Below are 23,829 nucleotides of genomic sequence, written 5' to 3' on the forward strand. Positions count from 1 at the left end.
GCCTTCATCCTTGGCTTTCAGCAACTACTTACAAAGATAATTTTTTAAATTTCTTTTAAAAAATAAATCAAAATAACAATTTTTTAATTAACAAAAACAATCTCTAAAAATTTGCTTGTGAAATGGCTTGTTTATTGAATGAGGCCATTTTGATATATAGCATGCTGGGGGAAAATTGAAAACATTGTATTAAAGGGCCTTTTAAAATAGCTGCAATTTGTTCTGCATTTGCCATAAGTTAGGCCCTGGACTAAAAACTCTGCATTCCTCTATTCTACAGCTTTCGGTCCTTTCTTAAAGTAGATTTCCCACATTTTGCAGACAAGGAAACAGAGGCTTGAGGTGTTAATTAATGTGCCTGCAACTACTGAGCCAACTAGTGCCAGAGTCTGACTTCAGACTCTACTCTGTAGAAATATCTTCTGATATTCTCTTGCTGCAAAGTCTACCATGAACCTACCTGTGCTTATCAAAATGTTAGCATTTGGCCAGACCAATTGTTTTTTATGCTGAACAGTCCTGTGCCTCCGAAGACATTCCGCATCTCTGATCCTCGAACACAAACTAGCAGGAGCAGCTTTCTACCACTCTGAAAACTAAAATGCCCTCCCGTATTGACAAACTCCCTGCAGGAGTGGTATCCTCCCTAACCCCAACACATTGAAAATAATTGATAAGGAACATACTGAGTTTCAGAAACTTAGGGTTTAAAAAATATTTAAGCATTCCATTAGTTTAGTGTTTGTAATCAACTTGTACATAAAATAATAGTGATAAAGAGACCAAGAAAGGGCTAGGTTGGTTTTTTCGCTTGTTGACTTTTAGGTAATACTTCCCCCCCCCCCCCAAAAAAAAGCATATATTTAGCACCTACTGTATAGTGGGAAATATGTCAGATATTTTCATCCCTACATGAAAATGAGTGTGTGTGTGTGTGTGTGTGTGTGTGTGTGTGTGTGTGTGTGTGTTAGAGAATGAGACAGAGAGAATGATTTTTTTTTTTTTTACTTATATTATCCTTGAAGGAAATAATGTTTAGAAAACTTAACTTGCCGAACAGGAATTTTATTTAGGCTTCTTTCCACCATACCAAAGCTATAGTGTGGATGTCCAATGAAATTAGCAATTGGAAATGGAATTTTGGCACATGGTAAAAAGAAATCCAAGTGTAATTATAACCAAAAAAAAATAGAAAGAAAAGAATGAACATGTGAAAATCAGTCACATTAAGCACACTAGACGTGTGCCTTGTATAATAAATATTGTGATAAATATTTGCAGATAAATGATACAGGGAAGGAAACAGAGTGAGATGAGGAAAGAGAGATAGGAAAAAGCTGGGAAGGTGCAATATCAAACAAAGAAGAAATCCCATTAGCAGATATTGGAGAAGTGGGAGAAAGACAGTCAGTCCTGCTGGATTAGTCAGGGTGGAAGTGATTGAGGATTGTGGAAAACTTTTTGGAGTTTAATAAGGCTTCTTTGACTTGAAAGCCAATAAACTGAAGACATCTCCGGGATATGATGGATTTTTTTAATCCAAATTTTAAAGGAGAAGGCAATCGTGTGTTTTTTAAGAGGAAAACTTTGAACGTAAAAACAAAGTGCTAAGAAGTCAACCCAGAAAAAAAAGTGGCTTGTGATGGTATGCAGTATTTGAAAACAAGCTTCTAGGGAATTCACCAAAGTGTGAAAGAGTTATGAAAACATCCATTTTGGCAAAGACCCCTCTCAAGTGTGTGATAGGGCGGTGTGCATCTTCTCTGAGATAAATGGGAGATAATTTTCCAGAGAGAGAGCTTTGTCTTCATTTTTAGACACCTCCCCTCCTGGGGACAGAAAGCTTTGTTTGCAGCAGTGGGATTCTAGTGATGTGGTAGGAGGACTTTCCTATGCACACATCTTTAAAGGGGCTGTACCTTTCCTTAACAGGAAAAGATCTGCTGTTTTGGGGGGACCAAGGCAGCCTTCTGACGAGAAGGGCTCACTAGCGGTGAGCTCAATACTTTGTCAGATACTTGGTTCTTCAGTCAGCCTCCTGAGCTAGAGCAAAGGATGTGGCTGGGGTAGGAGGCGGGGACTGTGCATTTGTGTGTATGTGTGCCTGTGTGTTTTCTCATTTCCGCTTCCCCTTTCAAGCTGGCAACAGCCGTTTAATGAGGACAGAGAGAAAAGTGCAATATGCAATATGATACTTTCTCACTGTCCTCACTGCGATCTCCATGCCGGGGAAAGGGTTGGCCCAGCTTTAATGACTGCTTTGCCTCAAATTCAGCTCTCTACCAGCAAACAGGTGAGTGCAACTTCCACTTTATTTAAGACTATACTGATCTAGGATGATGCTGGGAGACAGGAGAAAACAGGTCAAAGAAACATCAGGCTGTGAAGAAAAGAGGAAAGTCAGGAGAAAATCTCCCGCATCCCTGACTCCAACCTTAAAAAAAAATTCATTATTGTGCCTCTTGGAACAGGGATTCCCTTTACACTCTCTTTTCCTTCCCATTACCAGAGAGGTACTCTTTCTGGGGTCACAAAGCCTGGGTTCCTTTGATGGCCTGAATTAGTATTTAGGAATGTTTCACCTTTCTCACCTGAGAAGTTTATCTCTGTGTCTTGCTGGACTCACTTTTGCTGTAAATTCAATGTGATTCTAACTTTGAAAGATTCTCCAGGAGAAAAGTTTCTTAGCTTCATTGCAGGTCCCATTCTAGCATCCATAACTCTGACTAAATCAATTTTGTTTTTTGTGGGTATGAACTTTCTTCAGAAGTCATGGAACAAAGCTGTTGAGGAAATAAACTAAAGCAAGACTGTTGAGGAAATAAACTAAAGCAAGATACACTGGGGTTACCCATGAAGTTACACAATTGGACAGTACCAGGCCAAATTAACTGGACGGCTCAAGATAGATAACTACCAGTCAGGGTTGGTTTTCAGCTGTACATGTCAGAGATGGATAGATGAATATATTGACTACTTAATGACCTACATAATCCTGGGTGGAGAAGGGTGGATTCTGTACTTCTCCAATATCCTTGTCTTAGTGGTGTCCAGACTGAGCATGTCACCACCTACATGAGTTTTGGGGAGGGTAGAAGAGTGGAAAGATCCACTACACCGGGGTTTTCCCATGCCCCTGCTGTGCTACTGAGCTCAACAGTGGGTGGAAGAGAAGGGGTAGGTCCCCAAAACAAAACAAGGACAAGATAATAAAGCCCCACAGGAGTGGTCTGATAATACCACGAGGATTTGGAAGAGATCCCCAGTGAAGGAACAGTGACTCCATCTACCACCAATGGCCTTGGGACATTCTAGACAGTACATGGCAGTGCTGAGGACAGAAGGTCGGAGGTCGGAAGCTTTCAACTTGTGTGTTCAGGCTTAACCTTGTTAGGCTTGAGTGATTAGAGAAAAAGATCTGGTGCGATTTTCCTGTAATGTAAAGTATTACTAGGAAGAGGGTAAGCCAAGTGTATTCTCTATTTCTACATATTATCAGAGATAACAAGCTGAAGATATAACATAGGGGACAGAAAGAGATCTAACAAATGATTTCTTACTCACGGGCACCCCAGGGCATTTAGAATTTTTTTTACAAACATCTTAAGAACACTTGCCCACAACTCCTTTGGCCCTCTGAATGTTAGATGGAATCCAGTGAGGAAGCATTAGGCAGTGGCTGTAGAGACCCAACACAGTCCTTTTTAGTTTCAGATTTATGATTCTTATTCTAATAGAGAATAGAGAGAAAGTTCAGTCCCAGCTCAGATCGTGATTCACAAGGTCCCCTCTGGGCTACAGTAAAGGAAAAAGATCAGACATTTATTCCCATTTGATAACTAACAGCTCTTTGCCACTTCAAGGACAAGACCAAAGTGGGTGTCCTGATACCCACTGTACTCCGTGCCCTACTCATGTCCAGGCCTAATGCAGAAAAGCTTAAACACAGATTTTAAGGAAGAGAGATGGTTCAGATATTGTTGTGAAAAAGAGGGAAGAATAAACATTAATGCATGAGGGAAAGACATTCATTACCAAGGAAATAGGACTGAAGAATTCAAGATATGAATTCACAGAATGCAGTGATCAAGAAATCTGCTCATTCTCCCTTGTCTCTAGACTAAGCTGTCTGTAAACCAGTCCAAATGGATTGATGTTTCTTTTCTTTAGTATTTAGGGGGAGTTAATTAAATTTATTGGAGTGACCTTGGCTAATAAGATTATATAGGTTTCAAGAGTACACTTTTATGATACATGATCTGCATATTATATTGTGTGCCCACTACCCAAAGTCAAACCATCTTCTGTCACCACATATTTGACTTCCTTTACCCCTTACTACTCCCCATCCCCTTTCCTCTGGTAACCACCAGACTGTTGTCTGTGTCTATGAGTTTTTGTTTGTTTGTTTTATTTATTGTTTATTTGTTGCTTTCAGTTTTATATCACACATTGAGTGAAATCATATTGTTCGTAACTTTTTCTGCCTGACTTTTTCCCTTAGCATGCTATTCTCAAGATTCATCCATATTGTTGCAAATAGCAGTATTTCATTCTTTCTTTTGGCTGAGTAGTTAGTATTCCTTTGTATATATGTATCACATCTTCTTTATCCAATCAACTATTGAAGGACATGTCTTGGAGACCATAAATAATGCTGCATTAAACATAGAGCTGCATATATCTTTGCAAACAAATGTCTTCTAATTTTGTGAGTAGGTACCTAGAAGAAGGGTTGCTGGGTCATATGGTACTATATTCTTAACTTTTTGAGGAGCCTCTGTACTATTTTCTATAGTGGCTGTACCAGTTTACATTCCCACCAGTAGTGTATGAAGGTTACTTTTTCTCCCACAACCTCTCCAACACTTGTTATCTTATTCTTGATGTCTTTAGAGTCTATCCAGATGAATAAAATTTCATGTTTCCCAACACTGAGAGCACAGGATTACTTTCTTCCAAATGTACAACTATAATATTTCCTGTAGTAGTTTGCAAGCCTTTCATAAAACTCATCCATCTTGTGGAAGTAGAAGTTAGAAAAATGCCAAGTAACATCTCCTTTTTTCCCTGAAATAGATTGAACTGCTCTCTTAGACGATGAAAGTCCCAGAATGCTCAAATGCTACACTCAGTAATTTTGGTTCTGATGATCTTACAAACTGCAGTGGCATGAAAGAGGATTTGAAATTAGAAAGGTATTTCCTATCTATGAAGCATGTGAGAGGACATTGCAGTTGGGGTGTATAGAATGGGGGGTAGTCAATCTGGCTTTAGGTAGTTTGTTCCATCCACAAACAGAAATGTTGGCTGTCCTGGGATTTGACAGCCCTTTGCAATGGTGGTGATGTGTGCCTTGGTTGTAAATGTGGATAAGATGCAGAAAGTCTTATGAGCCCCATCATGGAAACTCCGTTTACTTTTTCTCCCCTCCCACGCTTGTTTTCATTCTCAGTCCCAATTCATAGACACTGGTTGGGGTGTAGGAACAATACAGACAGAAGAAAAGTGAGGTCTGTCTGATACATGTCCCTGGGAGGAGGTCCAGAGTGTTAAACAAAAACCTGGAAACCAAGAATGGCAAGGGGAAGGCTATTGATATAGAGGAAGAAAGCATACACTTGGAACTCAGAACTTGAAAGTGTAAGTTCCACTTATAACCATTAATATTCTACATGACTTCAGATAAGCCTCTCTCTTAATCTCTCTCTCTATCTCTTTTTCTTTCTCTTTTAGTTTCCTCAACTGAACAATGAGTGACCAGGGTTAGATGATCTCTCAGATCCCTTTGGATATTAAGTAAGAATGAAGGACCCAGTCGTTGCATACTTTTCATCTGTGCTTAACAGCAGCGTCCCTTTCTAACCATCTGGATTTTACACCCACTATTGTATCCTGCTGCCTATTCTTTCCTTATCCTTTTATGCCTTAAAATGTTCCAACCTTAGTAAATGGTTTAGGCTAAGGGAAGATTAATAATAATAATAGCTACCATTTATTAAGCACTTCCTTTCTACATCAGGGACTTAATATACTGGGTTGGCAAAAGTAGGCTTACAGTTGTGAGTACACAAAACAGTGTATTCTTATATTATTATTTATTAACTATTATATTATTTTCTATACAAACAGCTGTAAACCTACTTTTACCCCACCCTGTATATTATTCAATTTAACCCCCAGTAACCCAATGTTTGATATATTATGTTTTACATATGAAGAAAGTTAGGTTTAGAGGGGATTAGTAATTTTACCAAGGATACATGCAGTAGGTAGACAGAACTGTGATTCCAAACAAAACGTATTCTGATTCCATGGCTCATGCTCTTTCTAGTTTTCCTTCTCAAGGGTTGAACATCACTTCTGAGCCTTTTTTTAATCCTCACCCAAACATATGTTTATTGATTTTTTTTTAGAGAGAGAGAGAGAGAGAGAAAGAAAGAGAGAGAGAGAGAGAGAGAGAGAGAGAGAGAGAGAGAGAGAGAGAAACATTTATGTGAGAGAGGAAACATTGATTGGTTGCCTCCCATATGTGCCCCCACCAGGGATTGAACACACAACCTAGGTATATGCCCTGACTGAAAATCCAACCTGCAACCTTTCAGTGTATGGGATGATGCTCCAACCAACTGAGCCACCTGGCCAGGGCTTTTCCTGAGCCTTTTGAAAATATTCCCATGATGAGATAACTGTACACATAGCTGATATGTATTTGACAGGTACAAATTGGTAGGCCCATACTATTGTTAAATATTAAAATATGTCCATACCAAATTATGACAAATGCCCATTATTCCAAGCCCTCTGAGTATCCATGACCAATCCTTGCTATCCCAGCCCTTCCCACAAGATTCTGAGACTGGCACTAAAATCTCAGTGCCACACCAGCCCTGACTCAGCCACAGGGCAGTGACTGGTGTCAACTCTGATTGATCTATGTCATCCCATGATCATTATTAAATGTTCTGAATGCCACAAAAATTTCTCCTCTCAGCTAGAACCTAGTTGGGCTCTTGCTGTTAATCTACTCCATAAGGCTGAGGAAGGCAACATTGCTTAATAATTATCTAGTTAGAGTCAAAAAGGAATATTATGCTATTAACCAAACAAAGTAACACCTCACTCACCAAGACTGCCACAAACCCAAGAATAAATTACTTTTGGTTTATGCTGCCTCTTCTATACAAATCTGTAGAATGAAGAGTTTATGTAACATTAAATAGATATTTTACTAAAATAGTTTGTCTTTTCCTTTATGCCAAATGCATTTACCACTGAGACCTAAATAGTGATCTTAGGTTGTTTTTTTATTGTTATATTATTAGTGGGAAGACTGTATCTCAAGTCAGACAAACCTGAATTTAATTCTAAATTCAGAGACCCTAAATATATGACCTTGGACAAGTTATATATCTCTTTGAGCTTCAGATAACAATAATTAGCTCAAATGTGATTGTCAAGATTAAGTGAGATAGTCTGTGGGAAGATTTTATGAATAAATATAAGGTACTCAATACATCTTATTATGTGTTATGAGTCATTATGAGTACCTTTTGCTTTGACTTACCCTTGTTAATATGTAGAGAAGCTCTGGCTACATTCTTGAGAAAACAGAGACTGGAAGTATCTGATGTTCTCAGTGTAGTAATAATAACATACCCATAATGGTTTTCTCTGCTACTGACGTTACTGCTTCTGGTTATGATTTTTGTTCAATATTCATTTCAAAGCTCTTAAACCACTCCCTAATATTAAACCACTAGAGGTTTGTTCTCTTGTTTAACTTCAACCCTCTCTGCTACAAATTCTGCTTTTTACTATAACATACTCAGAACAGAGAATTCTCTCTTACTCTACTTGGTTGTGATCATATTTCTGAACACTTGACAGATTGTGGAGAAATATTTTGGAGTGAGCCTTTCAAGAAATGTAAGGAAGAGTAAAGGACAAAGGGCTGGTAACGATAGCAGAGCACAAAATTAAGACTTTGGGGTGATTCAGACAAGTAGCTAGAGAAGCAGTGTAGACTTTTGATGTTTTCTTTTGGGGGGTTGGTTACTGGGAATATCAGAGAAAAGATATCACAAGCTTCAGATTTTCATCCTCAGAGAAAGTAGATTAAATGTATTATTATAACATAAACCAGCATTGAGAAAGATAGTATGCAGATTCCAGAAAGAACTTTTGACCAAGAAATGAAAATGTAGAATGGGAAATTCTAGGAAACATTTTTAAGATAGGAAAATTTGATAGTTTAAGCATATGAATTCAGTCAGACTAGTGTGACCCTTATATTATATCAACAAAGGATTGACTTGACTAAGCCCCAAGCCTTTTTCCTCTTTACTACAAGGTATACAAAATGCATACATTAGGAGTTGAAACCATAGGGAAAATCAGGAATACCTGTCCTATGAAATAGAAGAATAATTTTTCAGCACCAGTGTGATTCTTGTTCATATGTAGGTATAGCATTTCCTGAGCTCCTTTTGTTGCAAGGTACTGTGCAATGCCCTAAAATAAGATTTAAGGAACAGACCACAGGAAGTGGTGGAAATGAAGAAAAAGGTAACCGCTTATCTCTTGTTTATTATAATACTAGAGGCCCAGTGCCGCAGGCCAGGACCTCCCTTCCCCTGGCCACCTGCTGCTGCCACTGCTGGCCTGGGTGGGGCCAGCCAGGAGGAAGGGCCATGGGTGGTTGGCCAGCCGGCCCTGCCCCCTGGTCAAACTCCCAGTCGAACTCCTGGTCGAGGGGACAATTTGCATATTAGGCTTTTATTATATAGGATGTGTGCTAGTTGTTAGAAATAGGTAATTGAAAGCAGATGACTTGAGTAGGCCTTCAAAAGGTAGAATTTGTTTGTATAGAGAAATGTGGATGAAGCTGTATAAGCTAAAGCAGAAAAGTTCAAGTACTGAAGGTCAGTGAGGAACACCTGACTGAATCACACACATTTGGATTCCTTCTTAGCCTCCCTCATCAGGCTCACCACTTTCCTGAGTCAGTGAAAGTTGGAAATCCAGAAACCCCATAAGTTAGTGTTCATTTTAAAGGAAAGTTGCCAAATGGAAAGTAAATTCAGGGGCTACTGGACTACTTTTTAATTCTTATGGGGGAAACTATACAAATGCACTTTTTATAGGTATCATTCCTACAAATATTTCAAATTCAACTAGAATAAATTCATAAACATTGGTATTGGTGGCAAACTTACAAAACATCAAGCCCACCAATTTATTTTATTTTTTTAAGGATGTTTTTATTTATTTTTAGAGAAAGAGGAAGGGAGAGAGATAGAAACATCAATGAGAGAGAAATATCATTAATCAACTGCCTCCTGCATGCCCCCCAATAGGAATCAAGGCTGCACCTCAAGCATGTGCCCTGACCAGGAATTGAACCATTGACCTCTCGGTTCCTGGGTTGCTCAACTGCTGAGCCACACAGGCTGGGCCCACCGATTAATTTTTTAGAAGCTAAAACCAATGCCCAAATAGAAAATCTAGAGTGACTCAGCAACCCCATCCAAAGACATGTTTGTTGCAGGGGTAGTGCACCAACTGCAAGGAACATTTCACAGACAAGCAAAATTGGCATTCAAGAGTAAGGCTCTTGGCTTCAGGTTTCGGATGGCAGAGTAGGAAGATCCTGAGCTCACCTCCTCTCATTGACACCAAAACTATAATTACATATACATAGCTATCTCTGAAAATGACCTGAAGACTAACAGAACAGATTTTCTAAAACTATGGGCATAAAGAAAAAGCCACATTGAGACAGGTAGGAGAGATAGAGACTAAGTCTAGTCAGGACCCATGTGGTGACTGACAAGTGGAAGGGATAGCACAACTCCAGAGGTTTTCCCCAAAGAGCGAGTGTTCTGAACACTAGCATGGGGGACCTCACCAGGAAGAGGACCCCCCCCATAACATCTGGCTTTGAAAACCAACAGGGCTTACATCTTGGGGAGCCAAAAGGCTGTAGGAAACGCAGGTGGTGCTCTTTCTGAGTCCTGGCACAGAAGGAGCAGTTTGAAAAGCACCTAGTTTATACATGAAGGTGATATAGTGACTAATTTTAGGCTGTGTGCTGGAGGAACTGGGATCTGCTGAAACTTTCTCCTGAGTCAAAAGGTGCCACTTTTCCCTCTTTTTTTATTCTCCTTCCACCTAACTGGTCTGACACTGGCAGGCACCATTTCTGATACTCTCCATTAAACTTGCTTACACCATTCACCTCACCCTAGCATTTCCCTGAGGACTTATCCAGGCTGTCACCACTCCAAAGCAGTTCCTGCCCTGCCACCCCAATGGGTAGCCTCAGTGGACACCAGCACAACAGCAGTATGTCTGCACTAGCATGGCTGGACCTCGCAGCCAGCCACATAGAAGGCTTGCCCTGCACACCAGTGTGCCCATAACAGTAGTGACCAGACCTCACAGCCTCGCCTGCCAGTGTGTCCACAAAAGCTGTGGCCCAACCAAAATAGGAGGCCACACTAATCCATTCAAGGAGCATCTCTGGAGCACCTGGCTCTGGTGACAAGGGGGATTCCACCACTGGGTACCTCAGGACACCTCCTAAATAAGACCACACTTTCAAAACCAGGTGATGTAGCTAACCTACTTAATATATAAAACAAACAGTCAAAGTGAGGAGAGAAAAGAATATGTTCCAAGTAAAAGGGGGAAAAAAAAGACAAACCCCAAAATAAAGAACTAAATGAAACTGAGGAAAGCTACCTACTAGAAAAAGAGTTCAAAGTAGTATTCTTAAGGATGCTCCTCAAACTTTGCAAGCAAGTGGATAAACTCAATTGATAACTTCAACAAAGAGTTAAAAATTATTTTTTTAAAAAGGACCTATCAGAACTGAAGAATGTAACAACTGAAATGAAAAAAATACTGGAGAGAATCAACAGCAGATCAGATGAACCAGAAGTAGGGATCAACAATCAGGAACACAGGATACTGGAAATCACCCAATTGGAAGATCAAAAAGAAAGAAGAATTTGAAAGGATGAAGATAGCATACGGGACCTCTGGGACAACATTAAATGTACTAACATTTGAATGTTGTGTGGTCCCAGAAGGAGAAGAGAGAGAAAGAAATGGATTGAAAATCTATTTGAAGAAATAATGGCCAAAAACTTTCCCAACCTGAAGATGGAATCAGGCATCAAAGTTCAGAAAGCACCAAGAATCCCAAACAAGGTAAACCCAAAGAGATCCACACCAAGACACATTATAATTAAATTATAATTGTTAAAAGTTAAAGATAAAAAGAGGATCTTAAAAGCAGCAAGAGAAAAACAACTAGTTACATATTAAGGGAATGCCCATAAGACTATCAGCTGACTTTTCAACAGAAACTTTGCAGGCCAGAAGGGAGTAGCATGATATATTTAACATGATGAAAGGGAACAACTTATAACCAGGAATACCAGCAAAGTTATCATTCAGAATTGAAGAAGAGATCAAGATTTTCCTAGACTAGCAAAAACTAAAGGAATTTATCATCACTAAACTGGCATTACAAGAAATGTTAAAGGGAATTCTTTAAGTGGAAAAGAAAAGGCTGAAACTAGAAATAAGAAAATGTATGAAAGAAAAAAACAATCTCACTAGTAAAGGCAAACATATAGAAAAGGTAGTAGACCAACCACTTATAAATCTAATATGGAAACAATTAAAATTGCAGTAAGTACCTATCTATCAATAATTACTTTAAATGTAAATGGACTAAGTGCTCCATTCAAAAAACATAGGGTGACTGAATGGATAAAAAACAAGACCCTTACATATGCTGCCAACATAAGACTCATATCAGGTTGAAAGACACACACAAACTGAAAGGGATGGAAAAGGATATTTCATGAAATTGGAAAAGAAAAAAAAAGCAGAGATAGCAATACTTATATCAGACAAAACAGACTAAAATAAAGGTTATAACAAGAGACAAAGAAGGACCCAGCAATTCTACTTCTGGGTGCTTATCTAAAGAAAAACAAAACACTAATTCAAAAAGATTTAAGCACCCCTATGTTCACTGAAGCAGTATTTACAATAGCCATAATATGAAAGCAACATAGGTGTTCATCAGTAGATGAATGGACAAAGAATAATTGTATGTATGTACACACAGTGGAATATTATTCAGCCATGAAAAAGAATGAAATCTTGCCATTGCAACAATATGGATATACATAGAGGTAATTATACTGTGTGAAATAAGTCAGCAAAAGACAAATACTGTATCATTTTATTTATATATGGAATCTAAAAAAAAACTAAACAAATGAACAAACAAAACATAGACACAGAAAAACTGATGGTTGCTAGAGGGTGGGGGGATGGGCAAAATGTAAAGGGGATTAAGAGGTAAAAATGTATAGTTATAACATAAGTCACGGAGATGTAAAGGACAGCAGAGGGAATACAGCCAATAATATCACGATAATTTTGTATGGTGACAAGTGGATACCGGACTTTTCGTGGTGATCATTGTAAGGTATATAAATGCCAAATCCTATGTAATACACCTGAAACAAATATAATATTGTACGCCAACTATACTTTAATTAAAAAGAGCTTTACATTCCAGAATGAAAAAGAAAATCTAATTGACTTGCCAGAAGTCAATTAATTGCACACAGTGATTGAAAGGATACCCAAGTTTCCTGATTCCTGGTCAGTGCTCTTTGCACTGCACCAAACTCCATTGTACATATAGGTGTATGTGTTTATATGACCTGTTTGAAGAAAAATATCTCCATGCCCCTCTCTCTATTACAAGGGGTCACAAGACCTTCAAAGGTGCCATCTTGATAGCTGTGTGCAGCCCCATCTTTCAATGCTTTCTAACACTCTCACTGCTGATGTACTTGTCTGATAATCATTTGCTGCTTCCTCCAGATTTCCACTAAGAATACCCCCTTTCTTATCTCCCAGTAGTACTGCTTCCTGCTGATACCACCAACTAGACAATTCTATTTCTCCCTGCACTTACAGTGTTTCCATATAACACGGCATGAACAGGTCTCTACAACCCAAGTGTGGCAGAAATTGAGGAAAATTAGCTAATTCAATTCCCTGGTCCCATCTCCAGTTTGCCACAGTTGAAAAGATTAGCATAGATATACCTTGCATATTTTATTTCAGACTTAAGGCCATTGTTGCTTTTTCAAGAGAAGAGATTATTCAATTCTCACCCAAATTGCTTAGAAAATTCTGTCATTTTCAATAGGCAGTAGAGTCCTTAAGTTGTCCAGCCTTCTTGTTGTCCTAACTAGAATATTTATTTGTAAACCTTTCTTTGAAACTCTTAAGCATTGAGGATTCTCTTTCCATAGGAATTTTCTTTTAGGTATTTACATTCAGTAAAACTTTTCTGCATAAGACAGAGAAACAAATCAAAATAGTTAAGAAAATACAACTTCTGTTCACAATTATAGGAACTTCCAGAGTAGAAACAAGTCATAGAATAACCCTCACATTCATCTTTTTCTCTAACTTCTAGCCCAAAACATTTTTGTATGCTTAGTAAACACATAATTATAAGCTTATTGTCCACAGTTTTGAAGCTGATTTCCTACATGTATTTATGATAATTCTATAAGATGCTGGGCTCCTTTGGGGAATAATCACCCACTAAAATTATTCACTCAATTAGAGAATAAGTATTTATTAAGCAACTGCTATGAGTTAGATTCTGTTTTAGACATTAGGGACATAACAGTGAATAATCCAGACAAAAATCTCTGTCCTCATGGAGGTTATGTCCTAATCAGAGGAGTAAACAATAAATTAGCTTAACAAATAAAATATAAAGTATTTTAGTGATAACAATGAAGAAGAAAATCAAGCAGAAAAGGAACTCAGTGAAAAGTGATTATTATTGTAGGCTCTGCAAACCAGGCCTGACTCTACAAACTGAGAAAGTTGGTTAAGAGCTGAGTTTTGCAGGTTAAGTCTGCCAAAGTTGAAGGACAGGAGTGGGGGAAGGGGTGAAGAACGTGAGAAAAACCAAAGATTAATAAAAAAATATAAGCATTTTCAGGGGGTAGAGGGGAAATGAGCTTATATGAGTGTGATGAAGTTTCAAACATGTGGGAAGAATATAGAGTAGATTCATATCACAGAGGATGTTGAAACTCAAGTTGAGGCCTCCATCTACCATCTCAGTTAGTGAGATTCTGGCATATGCTAAACTAGAGTGTCCTGATTGAGAAACTGAGACCAAAAAGAGGCATTGAATTTTCCAATGCCATACCATTAGCAAGTGGCAGAATAAAGTGTGGATGTCAAATATTCCTCCCTTCCTCCTTTTCTCTTCTTTCTTTCTTTTTCTTTTCCTTTCTTTCTTTCTTTCTTCCTTCCTTTCTTCCTTCCTTTCTTTCATTTTTTTCTTTCTCCCTTCCTGCCCTCCTGCCTTCCTGCCTTCCTTTTAAATTCCCTTAACCATCAAAATCTTTCTTCTTGTAAGCTAAAGAGCTCTTGTGATTTAGGTGAAGTTCATTCACTGTGGGAATTAAAGACAATAGGCAAGTCTGGGCTCACTGACAGCAACCCATTAAACATTTTGGAAGTGCACAACTAACTAGGTAAATAAACTCTGATCATGGCTTTTCCAATTCTTTCTAGTAACAGTTTCACCATCTTTTCATCACCTCACAACAGCTCTGACCAAAGGACAAATTATCCCTGCTATACCCTCTTTGTGGCTTCCCTGTGTCAAAAGCATAATTAAATCCTTTAATTCCCCCTAAAAGGCACAGGCAGTGGACAAAAGGACAGGTCCCCAGAGTTAACAAAGTTTCATAATTCCAACTGCTGTTACTCTTTGGAGAAAAATATTCTTGGGTTAGACCCGAAGTAAAAGAATTTAGATCAGACAACAGGAATTCTTTTTCTCTGGGTAGGTTTTGTCTGTAACAAACAGAGGCTTTCAAAACTATTTTATGGTTCTGCAAAAGTATTTTATGTTCTGGTTATTCTCTTCAGAAATAGCAATTTCAGTGACTAAATTGTTAAATGCCTCACTAATGATTTTGTTTTTAAGTGTCTGGAAACTGGCACTCTCCTTATTTTTTTTTTATTTTTTTTATTTTTACTCCAACAGTTAAAAGTGTAGCTAAAATAACGAAGGTGTTATGACAGCTCCAGGGAATAGAGGGACAAAGCAGTAGAGAACGATGGTTCCCTTTCCACTGATTTACTATTTTGAGTGTGGCAGGTAGGAGGAGGCAGGAGGACAGAGCATAAGCCAATAAATGTTCTTTCACCTTGAGTTTTTTAAGCTCTATTTGGACAATTAAATGATTCCTCTCTTCTTTCTTCTTCTTTGAATAAATGGCTAGCGCTATCAGAATGAATCTTTTGGAAGAATACAGAGGAGCTGGTTAGGCAGTGCTAAAAGAAATATAAACACACTAGAGGCCTGATGCATGGATTCATGCACCAGTGGGGTCCCTCAGCCTGGCCTGCACCCTCTTGTAATCTGGGACCCCTCAGGGAATGTAGTAGTGCGCGAAGTGGCAGGCAGCCAGGGAGGAGCCTGAGCCCAGGCCAGGCGCTGCGCCACTCCTGCTCATCCTGGCCCCGCTGCGCCTGCTGCCGCCTAGTAGCGTGCTGCCACAGAGGTGGGAGAAGCTCGCACCGCCACAGCTGTGCTCGCCAGCCGTGAGCCCAGCATCTGGTGCCTGTTGGTCAGCTGAGCAGCACTCTTGCTATGGGAGCACACTGACCACCAGGGGTCAGCTCCCTCATTGAGTGTCTGTCCCCTGGTGGTCAGTGCACATCATAGCGGCTGGTCAAACAGTCGACCGGTCAAATGGCCAACCAGTCGCTTAGGGTTTTATATATATACTAGTGACCTGGTGCACAAATTTGTGCACATTAAAAGGAAATTAATTAGAAGGTGGCAGGCAGGGCAGGACTGGGGGAGAAGGGCCAGACATGTTTTGGAGCCAACCTCCTGCAGTTCCTCCCTGGCCAGCCGCACCTGAATGGCTCCTTGCCTTGAAAGGCATCTTCAGAGTGACTGGGGACCCTCCAGCAGGTGGGGTCCCTTGACCTGGCCTGTGGGATCAGGCTGAAACTGGCTCTCCTACATCCCCCGAGGGGTCCCGGAGTGTGAGAGGGCACTCTGCAAAGTTGCTGTCGTACAGGGTGTGGAATGCAAAAGCAAGTGTACAGTAAACCAGATTCGGGGCTCCAGCAACAACATAACCCACGGTTGAAGGTGGAATCACACGGCCTCGCGAGGAATTGGGCTCCCTCCTCTCTGGTTTCGGGGTGCATCACCTGAGAACCGCCCCTGCCAAGTCTCTGCACCTCACCAGCTCCTGCGCTGAGCATCTGACCCTTGGTGGTCAGTGTGCATCATAGCGACCCATCCGATGGAGGAAAGGACACTTAGCATATAGCCTTTTGTATATGTAGATAGATTGATGAACTAGGGAATTAATTTATAGCTATGGAGAAACCCAAGTTCACAAAGTCAAAAGTGATGACCCTGAAGGTGGTGACTGCTAATTGCTTAAGGCAAGCTCTCCTTGTTATTTTTATTGAGAGATCCCCACCCCCCGCAAGAGGTATCCTGTGCAGACCCCCTAATATCTAAAAGAGGAAACAAAACAAAGCAAACCCAGAATGACTGCAGTTAGGATGGCGTCCTGTTTGTGAGACCTTAGAAAAGCTGTTCAACCTTTGAGATCTGAGACTTCTTCATATACCTTTATGAGAATCAAGTAAAGTGAATTTTATAAATTGAAAATCTATAGATATTTTAATGTCAGTGGAAGATTCTGAGACAAAATCCTTAAGGATTAAAGAAAAATGTTTTTCTGATACACAATTTCAGCTAGCATGAGAAGTAGCAATTCCTTAAGCAGGAAGAGCTTTTTTAATGCCCCTTAAATCATATGATGTCTTAAGTTTCTAGGCTTGCTGATTTGAAAGATTGCCCTGGGGTTTGGATTGTTCAGAGCATTCCTTTCTTTTTCTTTTTCTTTTTATTTTTATTTTTATTTTTATTTTTATTTTATTTTATTTTATTTTTTAGGATGGAGGAAGGGCTAGACATCTCCTTCCTCCTCCCAAATGGGCAGAAGGGTCATGCTGCTTTGTGCGGATCTGGGAAGATGGGAGGTCGGGAGATACCCTGGAGAGGTGGTTTCTGGGTAGAGGATGAGGAAGTATCACTGTGCTTCAACCCTCAGGGCAGCATCACTGTGACAGGAGACCCTGAAGTCTAAACCAGGGTCATGGAGGGCTCCGTTCTGAGCCCCACATCCTGGGAGAAGAGACGAGCCTGGCTCCGTCAGAGCCGTCACTGGCAGACCCAGGTCCTGGAAGAGGAGGCTGCAGCTGCCCTGCAGGATGTCCCAGATCCCGAGCCTTCCAGCCTGGATGACGTTTTCCAGGAAGGTACGAAGCAGTCAGACTGGTGGGCAGTGGGTCCCTTGTTTAGGCTAGGCCCCCAGGGCGGCTCATGTTGACTGGTTTAAATAAATTTTAAAGAATGGTAAAGTAATGCAAATGTGAAATGGAGGCAGGCATGAGATTAGGAAACAGGAAGAGGCACAGTTTTGCATCATCCTGAGAAGCTGCCTGTAGGACCTGAGGCCAGGGTTCTCTGTAAATGCTTTGGGGTGTTTTATTTTGTCTGTATAACAAGGTTACACAACCCGAATGCCTGGACTCGGGCCATAACTCTGTCACCAACAAACTATGTGACCTTTAGCAAGTCACTCACCTCTCTAAGACTTATTTGAATAATTTAAATAGTGATAGTACCCTTTCTATATGCCTCTCAGAGCTTCTTTGATGTTCAAATGAGATTACAGCCATAAGAGGGGAGAAAATCTTATATAAATGAACCCATTCTTGTTTATTTAGTAGGAAACACAATTGCAATATTGTGCTCTTTTTGTTTTAATTTTTTTAAGGGGAAGGATCCACCCCTATTCTCAAACCTTGGGGGAAAGAGAGCAGTGGGCTTGATATACTGGGCATTTTCCAGATTCCTGAAAGGAAAGGGACAGGGGGGCAGAGAGAAGAAATATCCATTTTTACACTTTGGCTTATATAAGGATAAACTTGAGAATGGGGTGAGTTGTAGGGAGGGAGTCTGATTTCCTTCCGTTCTCACAGTGATCTGATGTCTGACTTTCCTAGGGAATCCAGTCACTAAGATTGAGGACTGGCTGCAGGACTGTGGGTAAGTGCTGGAGATTCGGTGGGATTGAACACAGCTGATGGGTGGATATGCTAATAGGCACTGGTCCATGGAAACTCAGAAACAGGAAAATGGGTTTGAATTGGGCCTAATGTTTGGAAGTTAGGTTAAGGCAGCCTTGGGCAAACTACGGCCGCGGGCCGGATCCGGCTGTTCTATCCAGTTCTCTTGCTCTCCCCTCCGCTCCTTTACTTTGAATTTATATTAGTTCACACAAACACTCCATCCATGCTTTTGTTCCGGCCCTCTGGTCCAGTTTAAGAACCCATTGTGGCCCTTGATTCAAAAAGTTTGCCCACCCCTGGGTTAAGGGAACAGGGGAGTAAAAGAGTTTGGAGTGAGTGTGGGCATCTCTGGGATGAAACTAATTTATGGTGGCAGTCTGGAAATATAGGCTGGATCTGGTTGAAAGCCAAGAATAATGGAAATCTGCAACTTTGGGGAATGGCTGGGCTGAGTTCCAGATCCCTTCTTTACTGATTTTCCCTTAGATAGAAGTCTAACACTCTGTAACAAAAGAGGTTAGAAACCTAATTGTTCTTATGATCAGAGGTTGTCACTATATTGTTTATTTCTACTGCAGAACATAGGACAAGGGGCTTACTCCAGTCATTCAAAGCAGTAAAGAATTGAAGCAAGTATTTCAAGTCAAAATGTATTATCTCTTTCCTCTGGTTTGATTTCTCTCTCTCTAAAATCAATAAAAATATTTAAAAAAAACAACACTTTAACATATGACACCCCCACACCCCACCAGCCTGTACCATTTTAGGCTCAGTCTACCCAGAAACAGAGGGGAAGCTTCTGTGACCTATTTAAGCCTGATCATTTGTGTGATAATGAATTCTCAGAATTTATCATTCCTGTCTGCTCATTATTTCTTCTCCAGGAATGGTTCAAGTTTAATGTAGCCTTTAATCTAAACTCATCTGTTAACATATACAAAAACCCATCCTTGCTTATTTGGTAGGAAATAGATAGTACTGAATAATCCAATGTTGTTTATTTCAACTATGACCCAGAAGTTAATGCCAAAAAGGATTTATTTTGTGTTTTTGTTGTTTACAAAACATATCATCCTTATAGTCCTAATCTGGTTCACAATTCAATGACTTCAAAGTCAATTAAAGGTAATCAAAATACAGAGAAGTAAAGTGAATGTAGGGATGAGGACATTTGCAAGTTTTGGCGTGTCCTAAGATTTAAAATGCTTCACCAGGCCCTGGCTGGTTTGGCTCAGTGGATAGAGCGTCGGCCTGCAGACTAAAGGGTCCCAGGTTCGATTTTGGTCAAGAGCACATGCCCAGGTTTCAGGCTCGATCCCCAGTAGGGGGTGTGCAGGAGGCAGCCAATCAATGATTATCTCTCATCATTGATGTTTCTATCTATCTCTCCCCTCTCCCTTCCTCTCTGAAGTAAATAAAAATATATTTTTAAAAAATACTTCACCAGATTTGTAAAAGAGAACCAGTTGTCTCAGTTAACATCTCATTAACCACTATTGTTTTATCAATTCACATCAACAATTATTAACTGTGCATTTGCTAACTGTCTGATTGCCTAAATGACCTAGAGGGATGCCAAATAGTTTAAAATATGCTCCTTGGCTTCAAACACACTATATTTTACTTGAAAAGAATAAACTCACAGAAATATAAGATTGTAAACTTCAGAAATCACCTTTCCCCACCTGTATTCTACAAAGATAAACCTTAATACAAAACATATGCTGAAAATGTAGCCTGGTAGTGGAAAGACTCCAAGATTGGAGCCTAATTTTTTTTGCTAATTGTCTGTGTAAACAGCTGTAAGAAAACAACTGAAATTCTTTCTATCTCAGTTTCCTCACCTATGAAGTGGAGAACTAGAATAATAATTTCAAAAGTTTCAAAAGTTTTCAAAGTCGTAAAAGACATGATGTATATACAAGAGCTGTATGCTCTGTAGTAATATGTGAGTGGTAAGGTTTCTAAAGTAGGAGCTTTATGCTACTTTAAAATTTCACAAAATAAGTCTGTCTATTATCTGTCTATCTATCTATCTATCTATCTATCTATCTATCTATCAATCCATCTCTTTATCAGAAAAGTATGTCCAGATGTGATTAGCTCCAGGATAGTGGTTACCTCAAGGAAGGAAGAAAGTAGGAAGGAATGGGGAGTAAAATGAGACTAATTATATCTTTAACATTTTATTTATTTGTTATTAACAGATATGAAGCAAATATGACTAACGTTTACATGTATGAAAATAGGGTGGCAGGTACAAGGGTATCTGTCACATTTTCTTTACTTTCCTGTGTGTTGAAAAAAATTCAATATTTAAACTTCAAAAAGGCCACAAGGAAGTCTATTATTAGCATGCTTACATTTTTTTGGAAAAGGAAATATTTTTCATAAAATATTTTCAATATTCTCTATTTTCTAATCCTCCCAAATAAGTATGTAATACTTTTAATTATATGGGAAAATCAGAAAAATTAAAGGATGATGATTGATGCTAGTGAAGCAATACTTGATTTTGATATTGGACAATGAAGAAGATGGGAGGAAATGTATTCTAAATATGACCTTCTGAGTTACCCCTGTCCTGACTGTTATGCTGCCAAGGCCACAGAGGAAAGAAAATGGACAAGAAACCCCCATTCACTAGTTATCTGTACACTCTGGGAGGCACTTTTCAAATTTTATTTCAAGACCATATAATTTCCATCTTCTTTTCAATGTCAAACACCCTCTGGTAGCAAGAGGGCTTTGTTTTATGGCAAGTTTTCCAAGAAAGTCCACCACCTTCCTTGGTAATTTAGTGTCAGTGTCTCTCGGGGTAATCGAATCTAGTAGCAGACCCTTCTGCTGCAGGTTTAGATTGTATATGTCTTTACAAACTATGCCTCTCTTTTTTCTTTCTCTTCTTAGGCTCTCAGGGGATTTTCTAGCACATGAATGTGTTACTTATAATCATCAGAGGTAGGATCAGGAGCCCCAAAATCATGTATGGACTTCAGTTTAAAATCTATGCAAACTTAGTCTATGGAAATTGCTGGGAGTAGCTAAAAATAGCCACATGCTTCTTCTCATAATCCAATCCACCTCTTTATTAATTAGGTATATAGGAGAACAATACTTTGGCTCTTGTACTTCAGACTTGAAATGATGCTAAGGGACCTTTCAATAAAAAGGTGGAGAGAGAGATGCAGTTATGGATCTAGTCCCCAATCATTGGTATTATGTCTTAAGCAATAATCCATGAAAGGGCTGGGATTTAGGTAATGAATATGATGTTTCAAATTAACATGCTCAGAGAGAAGGCACCAATAAATCCAGGCCCACATCCATATGTCTGTGGTAGATTTCACGTACACATAGAAAAACCTACTGTCAGATCCAGAGACAGAGAAGCATTGAACCAGGGGTGGGCAAACTTTTTGACTCGAGGGCCACAATGGGTTCTTAAACTGGACCGGAGGGCCAGAACAAAAGCATGGATGGAGTGTTTGTGTGAACTAATATAAATTCAAAGTAAAGGAGCAGAGGGGAGAGCAAGAGAACCGGATAGAACAGCCGGATCCGGCCCGCGGGCCGTAGTTTGCCCACGGCTGGAACAGACTGTCAAACCTCAAAGGGAAGGCAGGAGAAGATGGGGGGAGGGGGTAGAGATCAACCAAAGGGCTTATTACTGGAAACCAATTCCAGCATGTAATAATTACAAGAGTTTCATCAAAAGGTTGGTGAAGCTTGGTGGACTCAACAATGGCTGAGCCACATATGTAGTTTACCTGTTGGAAACAGCTAAACGGCATGTCCCCCAAACCTGAATAGTATAATAGTTTGCTGCCAGACAGCTCAGGGAATTTTATTGCCTCCTGTTGGCCAAACACCTGAACATCTGTAGGCTATTCCCCAAACTGACAATGCTTCTGTATACCCTTTGAAACCTTACCCTTTGAAGTGTATTATCTCAACCTTGCCTTAGGACAAATTGTGTTAAATAAATACCATGGGGTCCTTAGACAAGGGTGAGTCTTTCAGTTCCTTTAGCTGAAGATCCTCTGACCCCCAATGCATTTCAAGACTATCTTTTGTCTCGGGACTCTTTAATAATCTATGCGCAGCCCCTTTCTCCAGAATGCTGAACCCTTTGTAAGGCTGGGAAAAGAACCCCGGCACTTATATGCATGCATATAAGCACAACCAATGGACACAGACACAAGGGGGGTGAGGACATGTGCTTGGAGGGGGGGCGGCGATGGGGGGAAAGGGAGACATATGTAATACTTTAATCAATAAAGAATAAGAAATGAAAAGAAAAGCCTACTGTCATCCTGGGCTAGTCCTCCTATAAAGAATATGGACATGTCTGCCAGGGTATAACTAGAAAAGAGAAATATAGGGTGAACACCCAACTAACACTTGTATCTAATGAATAATAGCAAATTTTCCTTTGGACAGACTAGAAATTTTATCAGTGGTATTTTTAATGTAAATCTTATTGAAGTGTAGCATATATATTAGTAGCATTTCTTTTTCTAATGTAAATTGTAATACAATTCAATGGCTATACATTTCAGTTATGCTAGATAAGTAAATCTAGATATCCACTATACAACAAAGTGCTAATAGTTAACAATATGGTATTGCGCACTTCAAAATTTATTAGGAGAGTAGATCTCATGTTGTGTTCTTACTTAAAAAAAAAACACAAAGGGAAAGAAGGAAGCTGAGAGCCTGGGATATGTCTGCTACCTTGATTGGTGATGGTATCACAGGTGTTTGCATATGTCCAAACTCATCACATTGTATACATTAAATATGTGCAGTTCTTTGTATATTAATTATACCTCAATAAAGCTTTTAAAATAATGATATACATTATACTGAAGTATAAACTATTTACTGAAAAATAAACAAGTATTAAATAGATAGTTCAAGGAATTTTCTCAAAGGGAATACACCCATAAAACCTGCAGCGAGACATTACCAGCACTCCAGAAGCTCCTTTCAGTCCTCTTCCACTCATACCCTACTTCCAAGGTACTAGTAGCCTGACTATGGCATCATAGATAAGTTTTGCAGTTTTTTAACTTTATATACATAGAATCATATAACATGTACTGTTTTATGTGTGTTTCCTTTGTTCAGCATTATGTTTGTGATGTTCATCCATGTTTTGCAAGCAGCAATAGGTCATACTTTTTATTGTTATATAGAATTAAATTGTTTCTTTATCCTACAATTTACCTATTTTATAATAATTAGAGATTTGTGTCTTTCATTTGTGAGTTATTATGAAAATCATTTCTTCTGGTGAACATATTCAGGTATTTCTTTTCCACTGAATATGCATATGCCCAAAAGTGCAACAGTAGTGTGTTTTTATTGTAGTTATAATAATAGTTGGTTTTAATAGCTGCATTACTGTGTAGCTACAGCACAAACATTCAATGCAATAGTAAATTTCAGTATTCTAGTACTTGACTATATTGGTTATCTTTATACCTATGTTTCTCCCTCTCTCTATTTCTTCTTATTATTACAGCAATCCCTTTAGCAATTCTTGCAATGCTGGTTTGGTGGTGATAAACTCCT

At 39.3% G+C, this 23,829-nt stretch overlaps 1 protein-coding gene across 1 annotated transcript in view; it reads left to right on the forward strand.

Annotated features, from left to right (window-relative positions):
- The first annotated feature begins 2,126 nt into the window (after positions 1–2,126).
- The window catches only part of TESPA1 (thymocyte expressed, positive selection associated 1), a 44,136-nt gene continuing 22,433 nt past the window's right edge, over positions 2,127–23,829 (forward strand). The window contains exons 1-3 of the mRNA XM_080661157.1: positions 2,127–2,293; positions 17,226–17,433; positions 18,184–18,226. Of these exons, the coding sequence (XP_080517283.1) occupies positions 17,271–17,433; positions 18,184–18,226 (206 nt within the window). The 5' untranslated portion in view covers positions 2,127–2,293; positions 17,226–17,270. The remainder of the gene's footprint in view (positions 2,294–17,225; positions 17,434–18,183; positions 18,227–23,829) is intronic.

This window comes from Plecotus auritus (genome assembly GCF_963455305.1).
Source record: "Plecotus auritus genome assembly, chromosome: 3".
Taxonomy (NCBI): domain Eukaryota; kingdom Metazoa; phylum Chordata; class Mammalia; order Chiroptera; family Vespertilionidae; genus Plecotus; species Plecotus auritus.